This window comes from Primulina tabacum, chromosome 6, assembly GCF_025594145.1.
Source record: "Primulina tabacum isolate GXHZ01 chromosome 6, ASM2559414v2, whole genome shotgun sequence".
Classification (NCBI taxonomy): domain Eukaryota; kingdom Viridiplantae; phylum Streptophyta; class Magnoliopsida; order Lamiales; family Gesneriaceae; genus Primulina; species Primulina tabacum.
In genome coordinates, this window is record NC_134555.1 from 41986459 (window position 1) to 42002897 (window position 16439).

Below are 16439 nucleotides of genomic sequence, written 5' to 3' on the forward strand. Positions count from 1 at the left end.
TCATTTAAAAAAATTATAGTAGGATCCGTACTTATATATGATTTATATGAAAAAAGATTTTTATTTCAAGAAAAACATGTTGAAGATAGTTTTGGTTTCTTTAATATGTCATATATAAATGACAAAAACATGTGTGAAACGGTCTAACGAGTTGTATTTTGTGAGACAGATCTCTTATTTGGGTCATCCATGAAAAAAATATTACTTTTTATTCTAAAAATATTACTTTTTATGCTAAAAGTATTAATTTTTATGCTGAATATCGGTAGGGTTAACCCGTCTCACAGATAAAGATTTGTGAGACCGTATCACAAGAGACCTACTCTAGATAAAATATTGAAATTTTTTCGCATTCTAGTTTTTTCCTAATTTATTTTCAACCAATAGATTATATTTTTTAAAAAAAAAATCATTGTAATAAATCAAGCTTTTTTTAATCAATTTAGCATATGTGGAATATAAGGCATAGTATTATTAATATTATTTGTGAGTAGATATTAGAAGAAAAATAGGAGACATAATTGTTGGCAAAAAGAAAATAGAGTAGAATAAATAGACTTGAAATTTATTTTCATGTGTTGCAATTTGTATAGAGTGTCATTTGATTAGTATTCTTATGCGATTAAATTAAATTAATTGAATTAATCATTTTTCTGATAGAGTTTTGCAGTATCGTTAATTATATAAATTTGAATTTATGTTCAACAGAAAATAAATTATTAATCACAGGTTATAAATAACGATAATAATGCAATTCAAATAATTTTAATTAAAATTATAATGTAATATATTCTGCAAAAATTTAGCGACAGGAATTCTAACTTGGTTGTTACTTGCTCTATATTGGCACGGTACATTAGATTTGGTCACTAACTTAGCACAGTCAAATACGAAAACAAAAACTGGTGGCATCAAAGTCTAACAAGTCTGAGATGAAGTCTTGGTTTGAGGCGAAGTCTTGGTTTCTTGCGAGAAGATCTCACGAATCTTTATCTATGAGACGGATCAATATTAACGATATTCACAATAAAAAATAATATTCTTAGCATAAAAAGTAATAATTTTTCATGGATGACCAAAACAAGATATCTGCTTCACAAAATACGACCCGTGAGACCATCTCACACAAGTTTTTGCTCAAAAAAAAATAATTTATCATAAAATCGGTCCATATGATTGGCAGTGGATTATTGCTGACTGTGTCTTAAATCCGGAGAAATTTTGTTGTGTCCGACAGTGGTGTTCCATACATATCATATGTAATATAGTGACTGTGTTGTGTACGGTAGCGTCGTAATATTGAGCTTTGGGCTTTTGTGTTGAGAATCGAAAAGAGTGACTTGCCAAGAAAGACATCAACCAAAATTAGCCGAATCCTTAAATTTCAGACCTTACAATGCTTCAAAACTTCCCACAAAAGTTGACACAAAAGCCATGGTTACAAGCTATACTTACCTTAACAAGCAAGTGAAAGAATCCAGTTTCCTTGTACTTTATTCATCTTATATTTGTCTTCCATTCATTTCTCCCAACTCCTCGACTAAAATCCCAGAAAACAAGTTGAAGCAGCTATGGTTAAATCCAGTCAAAAGACCACTGCCATTACTTTTGTGTTTCTCGTGGTCTCCATATTTCTGTTATCGGAAATATCATTTGTGTTTGGCTCCCCTGTATCAGAACAAATCGCCAGAAGGCCTGATCCATTGCGAAAATTCAAAAACTATGGTGGAGATTATGATATCAAGAACAAACATTACTGGGCTGTGAGTTAATATGCAAACAATTTAAAGAAATTTTCATTTGAAAGCTATGTTATCAGGTTGGTGACATATTTTTCTTGAAATTCCAGTCTGCCGCGTTTGCAGGAATTCATGGATATGCAGTGGCAGGACTCTGGTTACTCAGTGGAATAGGATTCGGGATTTTTATACTCGTAAAGAATTCATGCACCGCAACATCTCACCTAGTCTATCAACAGCAAACTTCACATCTGATGATATTCTTGCTTCTTGTTCTGTTCACCATTTTTGCCATGTAAAATTTTTGGTGCAATTCAACTTTTGTTTACTTGATATATTATTTGGCCCGTGTTTGATAAATACTGTAGAATTGGTAGCAGTGTGGTCATTGCAGCAAACCAGAAATCAATGGAGAGGGCTAAAAAGCTTGAGAAAACCATATTTGATGCTGGAAATGATGCTCATCAAGCTATAGGAGAAGTTAGGAATACATTGCTGGACATACAGACTGTTCTACGTCCATACGACTCGAAAACTTGCACACTGTTGGATTTTATAACACATCGTCTGAGAAAAGGATCATTGAGTATTCAAAATTTTATGGTCCAAACGAGGCAATCTTGTCAACAAGCCATACAAACACTGTAAAGAGTCCTTTATGCTTATATTAAGTGTAAATTCGGACGTTTCATTCCTTCTAACTCTAATTTCTGTTTTATTTCCAGATACTTGATAAATCTCGTGGTTGTATCAGCCCACTTGGCGTCTTTATTTGCTGGATTAGGTGAGTTTTCGACAACTAATACTTCATGGATCATTGGAATTCAGACATATTATATGGTATAATATGATCATGTGGTAACTTGTTACAACAAATATATATGTGACAAAAACCAACTTGAATCGGTTAGACTAATGGATTGCTGCTTTGGCTCAGTTCTACTCGCTTTGCAATATCGTCCCGGTCTTGTATTGTAAGTGACACAAAGTTTGTACATCGGTCAGACCATAAATGTGTTCAATATCTGACTAGCGCTCTTTTTCTACGTTTAAGATTAATCTTTTCTTGTTGGATTCTAACGACGATGAGCTGGATTATAACTGGTATCGATTTCGTCTTCTATATGTACGCGATTGTGAACTTCATCGTACGTGATTGCATTACTGTTTCATTTTCCTGCATAGATGCTAATGGATGGAATTTTTGGACAGTATCATTGGCGATACCTGTTCAAGTTTGAAAAATTTTGAGCAAATCCCACAAAACAACAGCCTAGCAGACATGCTTCCATGCCCAAAATCCTCATTATCTGACGGAACCTTAATACAGATTGGCTACACAGTTCACAATTTCATAACTCAGGTACCTAGAAAATTTTGAAGTAAAAGTCAAGTTTCATTCTGGACATCACTTACATATTCGTGTTTTTCTCATTTTTCCCTTATCGTGAAACACAGATAAACTTAAAGATTTCGGAGCTGCGGATGCGTGAAGTGTTCGTAAAGAATGAGAGTAACGAAGACTGGAGAAATCCAGGGAGTTTGTGACCCTTTCTCCCGTGCACCTAACTACACCTATTCACCTGAAAATTATGGAAATAATTGTATTCCAGTTGGAGATATACCTACTGTAAGTATTTTATTCATGCATGTTTTTTTAAAAATTTATTCAAAAAGCTCAAGCTAACAATAGGCAGACCATGCATGAGACTACCCGAGTCCAACAGAAAATGGGGTGTTTCATACTATTAGCTTTTCAAAATGCATCATTTCAAGAAACATTCCAAGTCACAACTAATACACGAATCCTCGCATGTTTCGCGCAGATTCTATCAAGATTCGTCTGTTTCGAAGCGAATTCATCAGGAAATTGCGAAGCAGATGGAAGATTAATCCTCCCAGAAGGAATATATTCCATGACTCTGGCTTATTGCCGATCAATACAGGACCTAATGAACATATACCCGGATTTTTCGAAACTGATGAATTGTTCATATGTACAAGAAGCATTCTCGGACATTGCTTTGCACCAATGTGGTCCAATGAAACTGCAAACAAAAATACTATGGTCAGCAATGCTAAGCCTCTCCATTTTCATGGTGATTTTGGTGTTGATTTGGTGTGAAAAAGCCATTCAAGATAGTGGAAGATGCTACAATAGGTGGTCTTTTTTCCTCAGACCAGTGTAAATATTAAGCACATAATAAGTTGGCCAAAATAAATTGCATGAAATTCATTGATTTATTCGACAAAAAAAAGATTATGTAATGAGGTTAGAACTTGAACATTGTAGGATTTGGAAATTAAACGTTTTACGTACTAATGTATATTTACACGGATCAATAAATATGGATTTGCACAGAGTACATCATTTGAAATTTGTTGAAATTATTATGAAACTTACCAGAGACAAAATGTATCCAACATTCAAATTCAAATCATTGCATCATTTTATTCAAATGTAATCACAAGATTTGTTTAATCTTATTCCTAATTTAACTGACCCTATCATTCCTATTAAAAAATTAAACATAAAAACAAATATTGTAAATTTAAAAATAGCTAAAATATTGTCATATGTAAATAACCACTCTAATTAACTATTAGAAAATCTAATAAGCATCTTTATATTTTTAAATTTTAATATAACCTTTAGATTTCTTACAAAGTGTAATATTATATATTTTAATATATATATATATATATATATATATATATATATATATATGCGCAAAAACTTGTGTGAGACGGTCTCACGGGTCGTATTTTGTGAGACAGATATCTTATTTGGGTCATCCATGAAAAAGTACTACTTTTTATACTAAAGTATTATTTTTTATTGTGAATATGGGTATGATTGACTCATCTCACAGATAAAGATTCGTGAAACCGTCTCACAATAGACCTACTCATATATATACACACACGTATCTTGTGCTACTAAATAAATCTGGTTTGCAAATTGTGAAAGAGTAAAATCATTTTGGTATATGAACTATGATAAATTGACATATGAACAATTTTAGATGATCTAATTAGTAAATGATCTAAATAACAAGTCAGTTTTATCTTTAAACAAAATTACTCATAAATCTAATTATTATTATTAAATTCAACTCAATATGCCTTTTATTTTTATAAGAAATTTTATTTATTAAAACTGTGAAAATAATTTTATATTTATCTAAAAATTATATTATAATAAATAAGTACTATACTATTTCTATAAAAATGGTAAAATTATTAAATAATACAAACATATATCAATTGATAAATTATATACTAAATATAATATATTTTCAAAACATTTTAAAATATATAATATATTTTTTCTCTATCAATACTATAATATTACAATTATATATTACAAAAATTAAAGTTCTATAAATAACTAAAATATATTTTAAAAGCAGAAAATTTCGGTCATCGGAGTCACATAAATCACGACAATGACTAAAAAAATTTCTGCGAAGTTGTATGGATAATTCAGCTGTCACGGCCGCCGGTTTTTTTCTGAGGAGACTTGTTTTTTCACAACCTATAACTTTTATGATCGTGTTTGTTTCGGTTATTCGAAAATAGTATTTATGGGCTCTGGTGATAAATATTTATTTTGCCATATTTTTAACAATATGATACAATATCTTTTAGTTGCATATTTGAGTTAGATAATGATTTATTGTAATATAATTTAGAAATAAATATAACTTTTTTGAAAAAATTTAATAAATAAATATTATTTAAAAGAAAAATGTGTATCTAATTGAATTTATTAATGATAATTAAACTTGAAAACAGTATAAGTTGTAAAATTGATTTTTAGCTTGATCGTGTATTAATTAAATAATTTACAATAATTTATATACTAATTTTTTAATTTATCAATTGTATCTGTACCTAAATGATCAATTTTACCAACTCGTGAATATTCAAGCAACAATTCGTTAATGAAGTAAAAAACAGAAAACAAAAATATTTTATTACAATTGGGCTTGCTCTCGACGGTTGGTAATGGCATGACTATTTGACTGATTTCCCAAAGCAGTAAATCTTGAAACAAAAGCATCCACCAGTTCATTGAAACTCCCAAAATTCACACATAAGATTTGAGTAATTATTACGCTCATTGTTTCATTGACCGCAATTAAAGTTTCTAAATCTAGTTTTCTTGTTGCAATAAATCATGATCTTATCTATAATCCAATCACCATATTTTCCAAGAAAATCCAAGTTTACATTACGAAATGGAAGAAAAATACTATATTGATCAATATACTGTCTGTACTCTACCTAGACACTGCTTTATAATTATCGCTGTAAAAACGACAAGCAAGAGTGTTCCATTATAGGTTTCGAGTCACCGTCACCATCACACCTTCATCAAGTAATCAACTCAAGATCCGACTAATAATCTGAACCCAGTTCAAAGATTCTTCCTTTTTCTCTTTTACTCATCAAATTCCCTTCAAAATTCTCTTCTTGTTCACGCTTTTCATCTGGTTAATGAACTAAGAATAAAATATAAACGGGGTTCTCCTCGAGAATTCCGTGACACTTTGTTTGAGAATTTCAATGAAAGTATGCTTGTGATATTGAGTGTTACTTATGGTGACAAGATTTAAGAGAGCTATCGCCGCCAGGCCCATGTCGAGAAAATTCTTTCAATTTCTGACTGCGGGTGAGCTTCTTTGACTTCAGGCGTACTTCATGATTTTCTAGTTCTTGGGCTTCTTGATATTTTATATATATTTGTTGTTGTTTGGACTTTCGTTGTTGTATTGTGTTGGGGCTTTTCTCGTAGATTGATCCAGCTTTTCATGGATCTGTTTACGGGTTTCAGTTCTGTAAAACTTGTGCTCTGATTGAGTTGAATCTTGCTTGCGAATGTGATTCTTGGGTTTTCTTTTGTCCTTACTGAAATTTTACTTTGTTGGTAATTTCCAGAAACCTTTTGTGGCCTAATTTTGACGAAACCTATAGTTGTTCTGTAGTCTTGAGTATTATTCAGGATTGGTGATTTGAAACACAGAACAACTTGTAACCTACTCTTTATTTCATTTTTGTAAATATAATAATAGGAATGCGAGACTTGCATTTTCCCACATTCGTTGAGGTCGCTGTTTCGTTGTAAAATTATCGTAATTTAGATAGACAATTTAGCTACTACCAAACAATTATTTGACAAGATTGAAGTCTTCAGAATTACCATTGTTGCATTTCAGTTTTATTAGGGCGAGTCTCATGAAAAGGTATTCGGTTTCCTATGGTTTCATTGACCTTTTGGTGTGCTCACAAGTTTTGGCATTGCATAGAAAACCATTCGATTATTTTCTGAACAAAATGAGTTTTGTGACTTTAGTTTTGGACCTCCATGGGGATTGAATGTTTCCAAATGTAGCATTATCCTGGAGGTAGAAAAAGGGAACAAAATGAAGATGAGTAACAAATATCGGGAACTAACTACTTTACATTGCAATGCAGGGAATAGATGGCCAATTTTAGTGTGGAGCCTTGTTGGTTTTCTTGTCATGCTTCATTTATACACTTTAACTAGCGACTCAGATGCACATAAACGACAGATACATACAAGGTTGAGCCACTATCAACTATTTCGTGAACTACAAGAAGTTGAGGAGGAAAATATACAGATGCCTCCACCAAGGAGGCGATCCCCACGAGCTGCTAAAAGAAAACCTAGGCGCCCTACTACTTTTATTGATGAATTTCTCGATGATTCTTCTCAAATAAGGCACATATTTTTTCCAAATATCATTACGGCTGTGAATCCCATGAAGGATTTTGGCAACGAGAGTTTATACTATTATCCAGGGAGAATGTGGCTCGACACTGAAGGAAATCCTATACAAGCCCATGGAGGTGGTATTTCGTATGATGAGAAATCCCAGAATTACTATTGGTATGGCGAGTATAAAGATGGTCCTACTTACCATGCCCACAAAAAAGGAGCAGCACGGGTAAGTTCTGGATTTTCTTCTAAATCTCTTCTTAGTTTCTTAGAATTGGTGTGTGATCAAATGAAGATTACAACATGGTCCTAAATTTTAATCTTGAGAATGGGGTCCAACTTTGGAAGTGTATCAAGGTTCAATCTTTACTTTGCTCATAAATGTTCTCTCCCGTACAGGTGGATGTTATTGGTGTGGGATGTTACTCATCGAGGGATTTATGGACATGGAAAAATGAGGGCATCGTTCTTGCAGCGGATGAAAAAAACGAGACTCATGATCTACACATGTCAAACGTGCTCGAGAGGCCAAAAGTAATTTACAACGATAAGACCGGAAAGTATGTAATGTGGATGCACGTAGACGATGCTAACTACACTAAAGCCTCTGTTGGAATTGCAATCAGTGACCATCCAACAGGTCCCTTCAGTTACCTCTATAGTATACGTCCCCATGGATTTGACAGCAGAGACATGACCATCTTCAAAGATGATGATGGTGTCGCTTATCTCATCTATTCATCTGGAGACAATAGCGAGCTTCATATTGGTCCCCTCAACAAAGAGTACCTTGATGTCACACGAGTTATGAAACGAATTCTTGTGGGACAGCATCGAGAAGCACCAGCTCTATTTAAGCACGATAGAATGTACTACATGATCACCTCAGGATGTACTGGTTGGGCCCCAAACGAGGCTCTCGCCCACACTTCTGAGTCAATAATGGGGCCGTGGGAGACAATGGGGAACCCATGCATCGGTGGGAACAAAATCTTTCGACTCACAACATTCTTTGCTCAGAGTACATTCGTTCTTCCTTTACCAGAAATTCCTGGTTTTTTTTTATTCATGGCTGATCGTTGGAATCCAGCTGACTTGAGGGATTCGAGATACATATGGTTACCTTTAACAGTAGGAGGACCTGCAGATCGTCCTCTTGATTACAGTTTCGGGTTCCCTTTATGGTCTAGAGTGTCGATTTTTTGGCACAAGAGATGGAGGCTCCCTGCTGCATTCAGAGAGACGAAACTCTGAAGATCTGGAGAGGTCATTCCTGCAGCACAATGCTTCCCACTCTGTTTTTATCCTGTGTTATTGTCTCCAATTTTCTTGATCTCACTGTGACATAAAAGAGGAATCTTCAGGCTTACGGTTATGAAAATTGATGTAATATCGTTCGTTCCGGTTATATGTATAGAGAGTAAATAATGGATTTATTTGGATTGCAATTGTTGGTACTGAGTTGGGCTGTATCATCGGCCCACAGTTGGGTAAATTCAACCATGTGACATCATTGGGCTTTAATAAATTTAATGGCCCAAATTCTCTACCTAAGAAATTTAAGGGAGTACTATTGGTTGTATCACGTGATTAAGTCAAAGAAAGTCATTTTTTAAAATAAATTTGAATGCAAGATTATAAAATTTAAATAATACAATATTTTTAAAATAATAAATAAGATACATTGCACTAAAATTGTATATCATATTCTATTTTCTTGTGAATAATAAGCAATATTTTATTAAATAAATTGATGGAAAATTATTACCCATAAGATGTGTGACAAATAATTGTGAAGTGTGTCATATCAAAGATAAATTAAAGGAAAGATGGTAAATGGATCATTTTTGTGTGTGTAAAAAAAATTAAAAAAATATTAAAATCTCGAAATAAAGAGCACTATATATTATTCATTTATTAACATTATTTCGTTAAATCATATTTTAAAATGAAAAGAGATGGGAAAAGGTGGAAAAAGATGGTGGGGGAATGTGTAATATAAAAGATGGAGGGGAGCGTGGCGAGTCTCATCAAAAGATAAAGATGTTAACCATTAAAAGAAGTTCCCATTCAAATATTTATTCCTTTTTGGTGGGCCTATTTGCCCTTGGCAGCTATATTTTTTGAGTAAATCTCACGGTCTCACAAATTTTTATCTTTGAGACGAGTCAACATTATCGATATTCACAATAAAAAATAATATTGTTAGCATAAAAAGTAATATGTTTTCATGGATGACCCAAACAAGAGATATGTCTCACAAAATACGACCTGTGAGACCGTCTTACACAAATTTTTGCCATACTTTTTTTTGGAAAAAAAAAAGAAAGAAATTATAGTACAACACGTCCACTGTGGGGACCCGGACGCTAATCATTTTCTTAATCATCTGTGGGATTTAATTATCAATTAAGATAAACAGGGTCTAAAAAAAATTTTCTTTTTAAAATATAAGTGCGGAACGTAATGGAATTTAACTATTATACATCTCAGTATAAAAGTACAATAATGTACAACAATTATTCAAACTAGTCTAAGGTTCAACTACTAATTTCCAGTGTTAAACAAGTCTACATCCAAGTCCGAAATCACCACTCTAATCTCGATCTCTCATCATCCTCTTGACCCTGATCATGTCCCACCTGTTGTCATGCACACATACAAACAAGACAACAGCCGCATACTCCGGTGAGAATAAATCCCAGTATAAATAATGTATACATGCAGTTAACTGAATTAACCTAAAAGCATGAATTATATTTTATCACATGTAGCATAATCAAACAACATGTATCAATACCAATCTGTAAATAATATCTGAATCGTAATCTACGACATAATTCAATACAAATCTGTAATCAAGTTCTAGTCTCGATATCTAAGACTTGACTCATCTCTCATTCTAATCTAGGGATTCCGATCTAATTTAGACCTTGGTATGTTGTATCGAATGTCTACAATAGACGTCGATCTACATCTAAGCTCATCGATACACCGTAAGTCTAGAGTCTACGCGGTTCTGACAAAGACTCGGCGATTCTGCCCTAGCTAAGCTGATCTGCCCTAGACTCAAACTCTGGCTCTGCTATAATTCAATAGACTACACATATCAATCTGATAATCTGCAAATATCAATGCAATAAAGTAAAGTATGTGATTTTGGGAAACTCAAGTCAAACCTAACTCGAGTTGTGCAATCCCGAATCAACATCTATTTATACATTTATCTTCTCGATCCGACGAAGACGAAGTCTCGTATTCCAATCTGTCCATAACCAGTGTCCAGTTGTAGCCTACGTCGATAGGAACTCAATACTGAAGTCGGATTCAAAATCGGACGGGCGGATTTCCAAATTCTTCAATCCCAAATCGAAATCTTCTCTCGGCCGTTTCTCGATTTTCCTTGAAGATTTACGTTTGTATATATATATATATACATCTCGTACTACACGATCACCCCACATGTCACTCTTTCCTTTTGCATGCCGCGCGCATATGCGCGCCCAAGGCCCGCGCATATGCGCCGGAAGCTTTATCCGGAAATTGCTACTGGAGTGCTCGCGCATATGCGCGCCCCATCGTCGCGCATATGCGCGAGACTTACTGTCTCGTGCACACACCCACTCGCGCATATGCGCGCCCATCTCGGCGCATATGCGCCCAAGGTTCTGGACATTCCGCGCATGTGCGCGCTTACACGCCGCGCATGTGCGCGAAAGATTCTGCCTCGCACATGTGTTTCGCGTCTGTTCTCGTCTTTCCCAGTCTGATCCGTTCCGTCTATAATCATATCAATTATCACCAATAGATTATAATAATTATCGCCAAATCGTTTCAGATTAATCTCAGATTACGGTAATCAAATTCTCGGACCTTACATCCACTCTAGCTACTTCTTGTTTTGTTATAATTTTAATTTTTTTTCCCAAACTTTGATTTAGTTTTATATATTCATTATATGATATGATGTGCTAAAAACATTATAATAGAAAATGAAATTCAAAACTCCTAATTAGACATATATCCGAGTTGAAAATTTCAAATGACAATATTATAAAGTAAGACCAAGTACGATGAATCTCTTTTTGTGAAAAGATTATTTTTTCAAGTACTGACTAAAGGTGGATGCTATATTTGAATCGTTGATATAAATATTATTTAATTAGTTCTCATTCTTTATAATTATAAAACTATATATATCAAATAAAAAAACACATTTCAACTCTCTTAGGTTATGTTTGTACTAAACGTGTACTGTTAAATTGCGTGAATTTAAATTTCCTCAATTCAAATTTTATTTTGTTAATTAATAATTAATTATGTAGATTATTTAAATTATTTCAAATATTTTCAAATTGAACCATTTGAGAAATGTTCCTTTAGTAGTGTTTGAGAGAGTTTTTGCATATTTTAAAGTGATTTTTCAAGAGATTTTTTGAAATTTGGTGAGAAGCAAAAGTAGGGAGTGTTTGAAATAAAATCATATTACGCTAATACAAGTTAAAACTTGAATTTTGGAGAAAAATTGTCTCCAAGCTTTTTAAAAAAAAAAATTACAAAAATATCCTTAATCTATATAACATTTGTATTTTTAAATTATCTAAATTTTGGTATTCACACAATCAACATTGTATTTATATAATTATTATTAAATTCTGAATATTTTGTATCAAAATTAATTTATCTTTTTATAATATAAATGCTTGAAAAATTTATATAAGATTTAATAAAAATTTTAAAAACAAATGAAAAATTTGTATAAATGAATAAAATATGTAAAAAAAATAAATATGGAAATGTATATTATAAAAAATTATTTTTAATATATAAAATGCGTGAAATAAAATATGATTTTGAATTTTATGAGTTTCATTCGAAACTCATAAAAATAAAATTTAATATTTTATAAAATCTCCAAAATTATTTATAAAAATTGTAACTTTAAATCAGTAACAAAAAACAGAAGCAGAAAAAAACATCTCAATTTTGCTTCTAGCTATTGGTTTTCACAAACACCCGAAATCACTTCCATCCGATTAAAATCCAAGGAGTGACTCTTATAAGCTCTCTCAAACACTCTCTTAATGTCTTTCCTTACGTCCAAATTACTACATCGAGACCGTCTTGTGATGCATTTGGATTGAACTTTTACAAATTTATGATTCATTCTCTTCCATTTTAAAGTCATATATGAAGTATTAGATTTGATTTGAGATTCACACAAAACGGAATTATAAGAAATCCAACTATCAAATCTGAATAATTCCATCCAAATGCAACCTTCGAGATTGAAGAAATCAGAAAAGCATGGTAGAGTAAATTAAAATTAATATACAAAATGAAAGATCCAATAGCCAAGAAAAAGAATACAACTATATTTATATAAAAGGATGTTGTGAGATTATTTCGAAAAATGTGAATGAACTCCAAGGCACGTTTGTAACGCTTTCTTTTAAGAAATTTTTTCTCCCTCGCTTTAGTCACAGGGATACGAAAAATTTCTCTCATGATACAATGGAGATTTTCTGAATTTTTTAGGTGATTGAATCAAATCAGAATATGAATTTTTTTCTTGAACTAATGATGACATATATATATCAATGAAACATAGATTCAGAACGGATGCGACTCCTCATGAAACAATGCACATTTTCATGAAAACGCATCATGAAAAGGATACCATGAGGACACCATATTGCCACTAAAGACTAAACACTTTTACATCGATAAGAATTAGATTTCCAAACAAAGCCCAACTCCATTATATTGCCGTCCTAAATATTATACTATAAACTCAAGAAAACGACTTCTTTTTGGAGTTCGAGTGAATTTGGTAATTAACTACACATTTTTTTAGCTCTCAACATTCTTAGTGAAATCATCTTGAACCTCATACCAACTCCATTATTGATTAAACAATGTCAAATCAATTTACAAACAAAAGGATATATGTGTAATTAATCATCACTATAATTACTATATTCAAATATTTTTGCTTAGAAAATGGTGTTTGATTTAGTCTAGGTCAGTGGCGGAGCTACAGTCTAAAGCCCTGGTGGTCCTAATTTTTTTAAAAAATTTATATGTAAATTTTTGTATATTTTTTGATAAATTTTATATTAGCTCAAGTAAATCAATTTAAAATATTAAAGAATTTTAGAGTTTAAAATTTTAGCTCAGGTAGAGTCGTATTCCTAGCTCCGCCACTGGTCTAGCTAGGTTGAGCTATATACTAATTATACTTGGAAAGAATTCATAACTTATATTGCATTCTTCAAATTGACATGGTAACATGTGAAAAAAATATTGCAAATTGATCACAAATTGGGAACAAGATTACTAAAAATTAGATCAAATGGGAAAATGATAATTAAAATCCGTCAAGAAAAAATAATAATAAAGACCAATAATACCTTTTTCATATTTTTCTCCAAGAAAGAAAATCACTTCACCAATATTTTCACTTATTCCTTCCATGCACGTGCCAACTAAAACTCAAGACACACGTGTGGCTTCATCACCATTTCTTGTGGGAGTCTCCCGATCATCAGGGCTTCCATGCACTAGCCCACACCACCGGCTGATCCTTCCAGTTAAGGAATATTCCAGTGGAATCTGAGCCCTGTACCATTGACCATCCGTCCTTGTACCTCCTCAACAAGGCGCGCACGTCGTCGGAGACCTCTTCGCTAAAAGAAACCGGTCTAAATCCGCCACCTTGCAGGCGGTGCGACCACCTCGCCGCCGTCTCCCTCCTCTCCACAGAATCCACCTGCGGGCACGCCACCAGGTCCACGATGGCGCATCCGGCTGCCCTTTCAAGCATCAAACGCTCGTTGCTTGTTTTCGGGAAGCTCTCATCCAATGCCTCGAAGTAAACCCTAAACCATCTTAGACTTTCTTGAAAACCCCTGACGAATTCAACCCCGTCAACGCCGATATCAAGATCAGCTTCTTCTTCAACAACCGTCACGAGTCTAGGCTGTAGCTTCCTAAAAATGGATATCAACGAATCCCTACGATTACCAACTGTTGTTACGGAATGCAATGCCCCCACACAATTTATGGCCAGTGTTTCATCTTCTTTGATATCTAATTCAGCTAAATTCAGTTCAGACAAATCACCTGCATGGTGTATGACATTGAACTTAAAGGGCACGCCCATTAGTCTTGCAAATTTTTCCATCCTGCTGCCGATCTCTTTCATAACCTTTTGCACTCCGGACGAACCACCGTTTGCGCCGCCAGCTTTGCTGACCAAGACGGTGGTGATCCTCAGATATGGGGTTTCATCGCTACGAGTGGCTATGGCTTCAAGAAGAGTGGGCCACTGCGTGCAAAAGGTGTTGCTAATGTCAATTATGTGTAATTTGTTCGCACCTTCAAATGCTTCGATTATCGCACCATTGCAAGCGACATGACCGAACATGGTCCAAGGGCTAACTTCTTGAAATTTCAGCACCATTTTTCTAGTAGAGTCGAAAGAACAGTTCTTCTCGGACGCGGAGATCAGAGTCCGGTACGTGCGGTCACCTGAATCCATCATGCGGCTGAACAAACCTTGGAGAAAGTAAGAAGCAAGCTTCTGATCGATATCTCCATAGAGCGAGCCGAGCTCGTTGAGCATCCACATGAGTTGCTGCACCCTGGCACTGTTTCTGTCAGCTATCGCTTTCGCTGTTTCCAAGAGAATATCAGAAGCCCACTTGCTATCATGCCCTGAAAGTGAGGCAGCGAATTCGAGGGTCACGTCACGTGCTGGAGAATAAGAGAATTGATTGGCGGATTGATCGTAGACATGGTGGTGAGTCGGGGTGGCGCTACCCGTCGTGGTGGTGGTGGTGGGAGTGGGAGTATTTGAAGCAGTATGGTGGTGGAGTTGGTGGTGGGGATAGGGATTATAGTGTTTGGAAGAAGAAGAAGAGAAATCTTCATCATCCATGAAAATGTTGAAGCATTCTTCGTCTTCTTGCTGATAAGGGTTTTGCCTGGAGGATCTCGAGCTGCTGGAGGTTCGGCTGGAATTGAGAGATTGATCAGATTGGAGGCTTACGAGTCTAAACAAAGTATCCATCTAATCAAGAGGAGACCCACACGCCAAATAAAAATTCAAACTTTGGCTTTGGTTTCGTGATCTGTTGGAATATATATTAATATTGTTGGAGTGGAAATTAAAGGTGAGCTAGCTAGGAAGATGGAGTTGTTTGTATCTGTTCTTTTTACGTAAATTTGGTGAGAAATTGGATAGTGGGGAATTGAATTAAGTAGAGGGGAGAATCTTGAAATTGGAATTTTGCTACGTATAAAGCTTTTCTTGGATTTTTTTCCACTTCTTTATGGTGAATCCATAGGAAGAGATGAAGTGGAGTGGAATAATGAGTTGGACATAATATAGCTTCAAAGATTACACAATTAACTTTTCCGTACTCTAAAATATTACAACTCGAATTCAACTTATAGTTATACAAGTCACTTTTTTTTTAAAAAAAAATGACAACCATTTTCATCAAGTGGCTCAATAGATGAGCTTTTCATAGACCCCTTGTAGTGTGTGTGTTTTGTGGGTGAGGGAAAGACAGAAGACACCCAAAACTATGTGTATTTTTTTAGATTTATATAATATAATATTGTGGAATGAGTGAGTGGGAGTAGGCGTGACAAATGGGTTGTGAAAGAGACACAAGAAAAAGCTGCCGGCGTGCATCGTCGTCACTACCAACAAAAACAATTCACCCGCATTCCCTGCCCCCCACCCAATCCCTCTCCAAACTCTGCCAATAAATCTCCCACTTTATTTTTTTTTACCTTTTTTATATAATTATTACTACCAAAAAAAACCCATCATTCTATTTCATATGTGTTTGTTATCTCAATATCATATTATATTTGGTTATCACCAAATATCCCCAAAATATGGGCATGCTCTTTACTTTTCCACTCCACCCCCCATGTTA

At 34.2% G+C, this 16439-nt stretch overlaps 3 protein-coding genes across 5 annotated transcripts; 2 read left to right on the forward strand and 1 right to left on the reverse strand.

Moving 5' to 3' along the window:
• The first annotated feature begins 1502 nt into the window (after positions 1 to 1502).
• On the forward strand, positions 1503 to 4092 carry LOC142548258 (uncharacterized). 2 transcript variants are annotated; one of them, XM_075656575.1, is made up of 9 exons: positions 1505 to 1763; positions 1850 to 2034; positions 2108 to 2383; positions 2465 to 2523; positions 2677 to 2713; positions 2794 to 2865; positions 2952 to 3102; positions 3198 to 3369; positions 3566 to 4092. In XM_075656575.1, exons 1-8 carry the CDS (start codon positions 1572 to 1574, stop codon positions 3285 to 3287), a joined length of 1062 nt encoding a protein of 353 aa, XP_075512690.1. In that variant the 5' UTR covers positions 1505 to 1571; the 3' UTR covers positions 3288 to 3369; positions 3566 to 4092. The 2 variants fall into 2 exon arrangements, with proteins under 2 accessions (XP_075512691.1, XP_075512690.1); XM_075656576.1 differs by lacking the exon at positions 3566 to 4092 and having other exon boundaries at positions 1503 to 1763; positions 2794 to 2843; positions 3198 to 3363.
• Positions 4093 to 6034: 1942 nt separating this feature from the next.
• On the forward strand, positions 6035 to 9049 carry LOC142549662 (uncharacterized). 2 transcript variants are annotated; one of them, XM_075658726.1, is made up of 3 exons: positions 6035 to 6417; positions 7138 to 7714; positions 7885 to 9049. In XM_075658726.1, the coding sequence occupies exons 2-3, from the start codon at positions 7169 to 7171 to the stop codon at positions 8737 to 8739; spliced, it is 1401 nt and encodes a 466-aa protein (XP_075514841.1). In that variant the 5' UTR covers positions 6035 to 6417; positions 7138 to 7168; the 3' UTR covers positions 8740 to 9049. The 2 variants fall into 2 exon arrangements, with proteins under 2 accessions (XP_075514841.1, XP_075514840.1); XM_075658725.1 differs by having other exon boundaries at positions 6038 to 6417; positions 7221 to 7714.
• A 4685-nt stretch (positions 9050 to 13734) lies between these two features.
• LOC142549663 (protein SHORT-ROOT-like) lies at positions 13735 to 15847 on the reverse strand. Its single transcript, XM_075658727.1, has one exon. The coding sequence runs from the start codon at positions 15557 to 15559 to the stop codon at positions 14033 to 14035; it is 1527 nt and encodes a 508-aa protein (XP_075514842.1). The 5' UTR covers positions 15560 to 15847; the 3' UTR covers positions 13735 to 14032.
• Between the last annotated feature and the right edge of the window lie 592 nt (positions 15848 to 16439).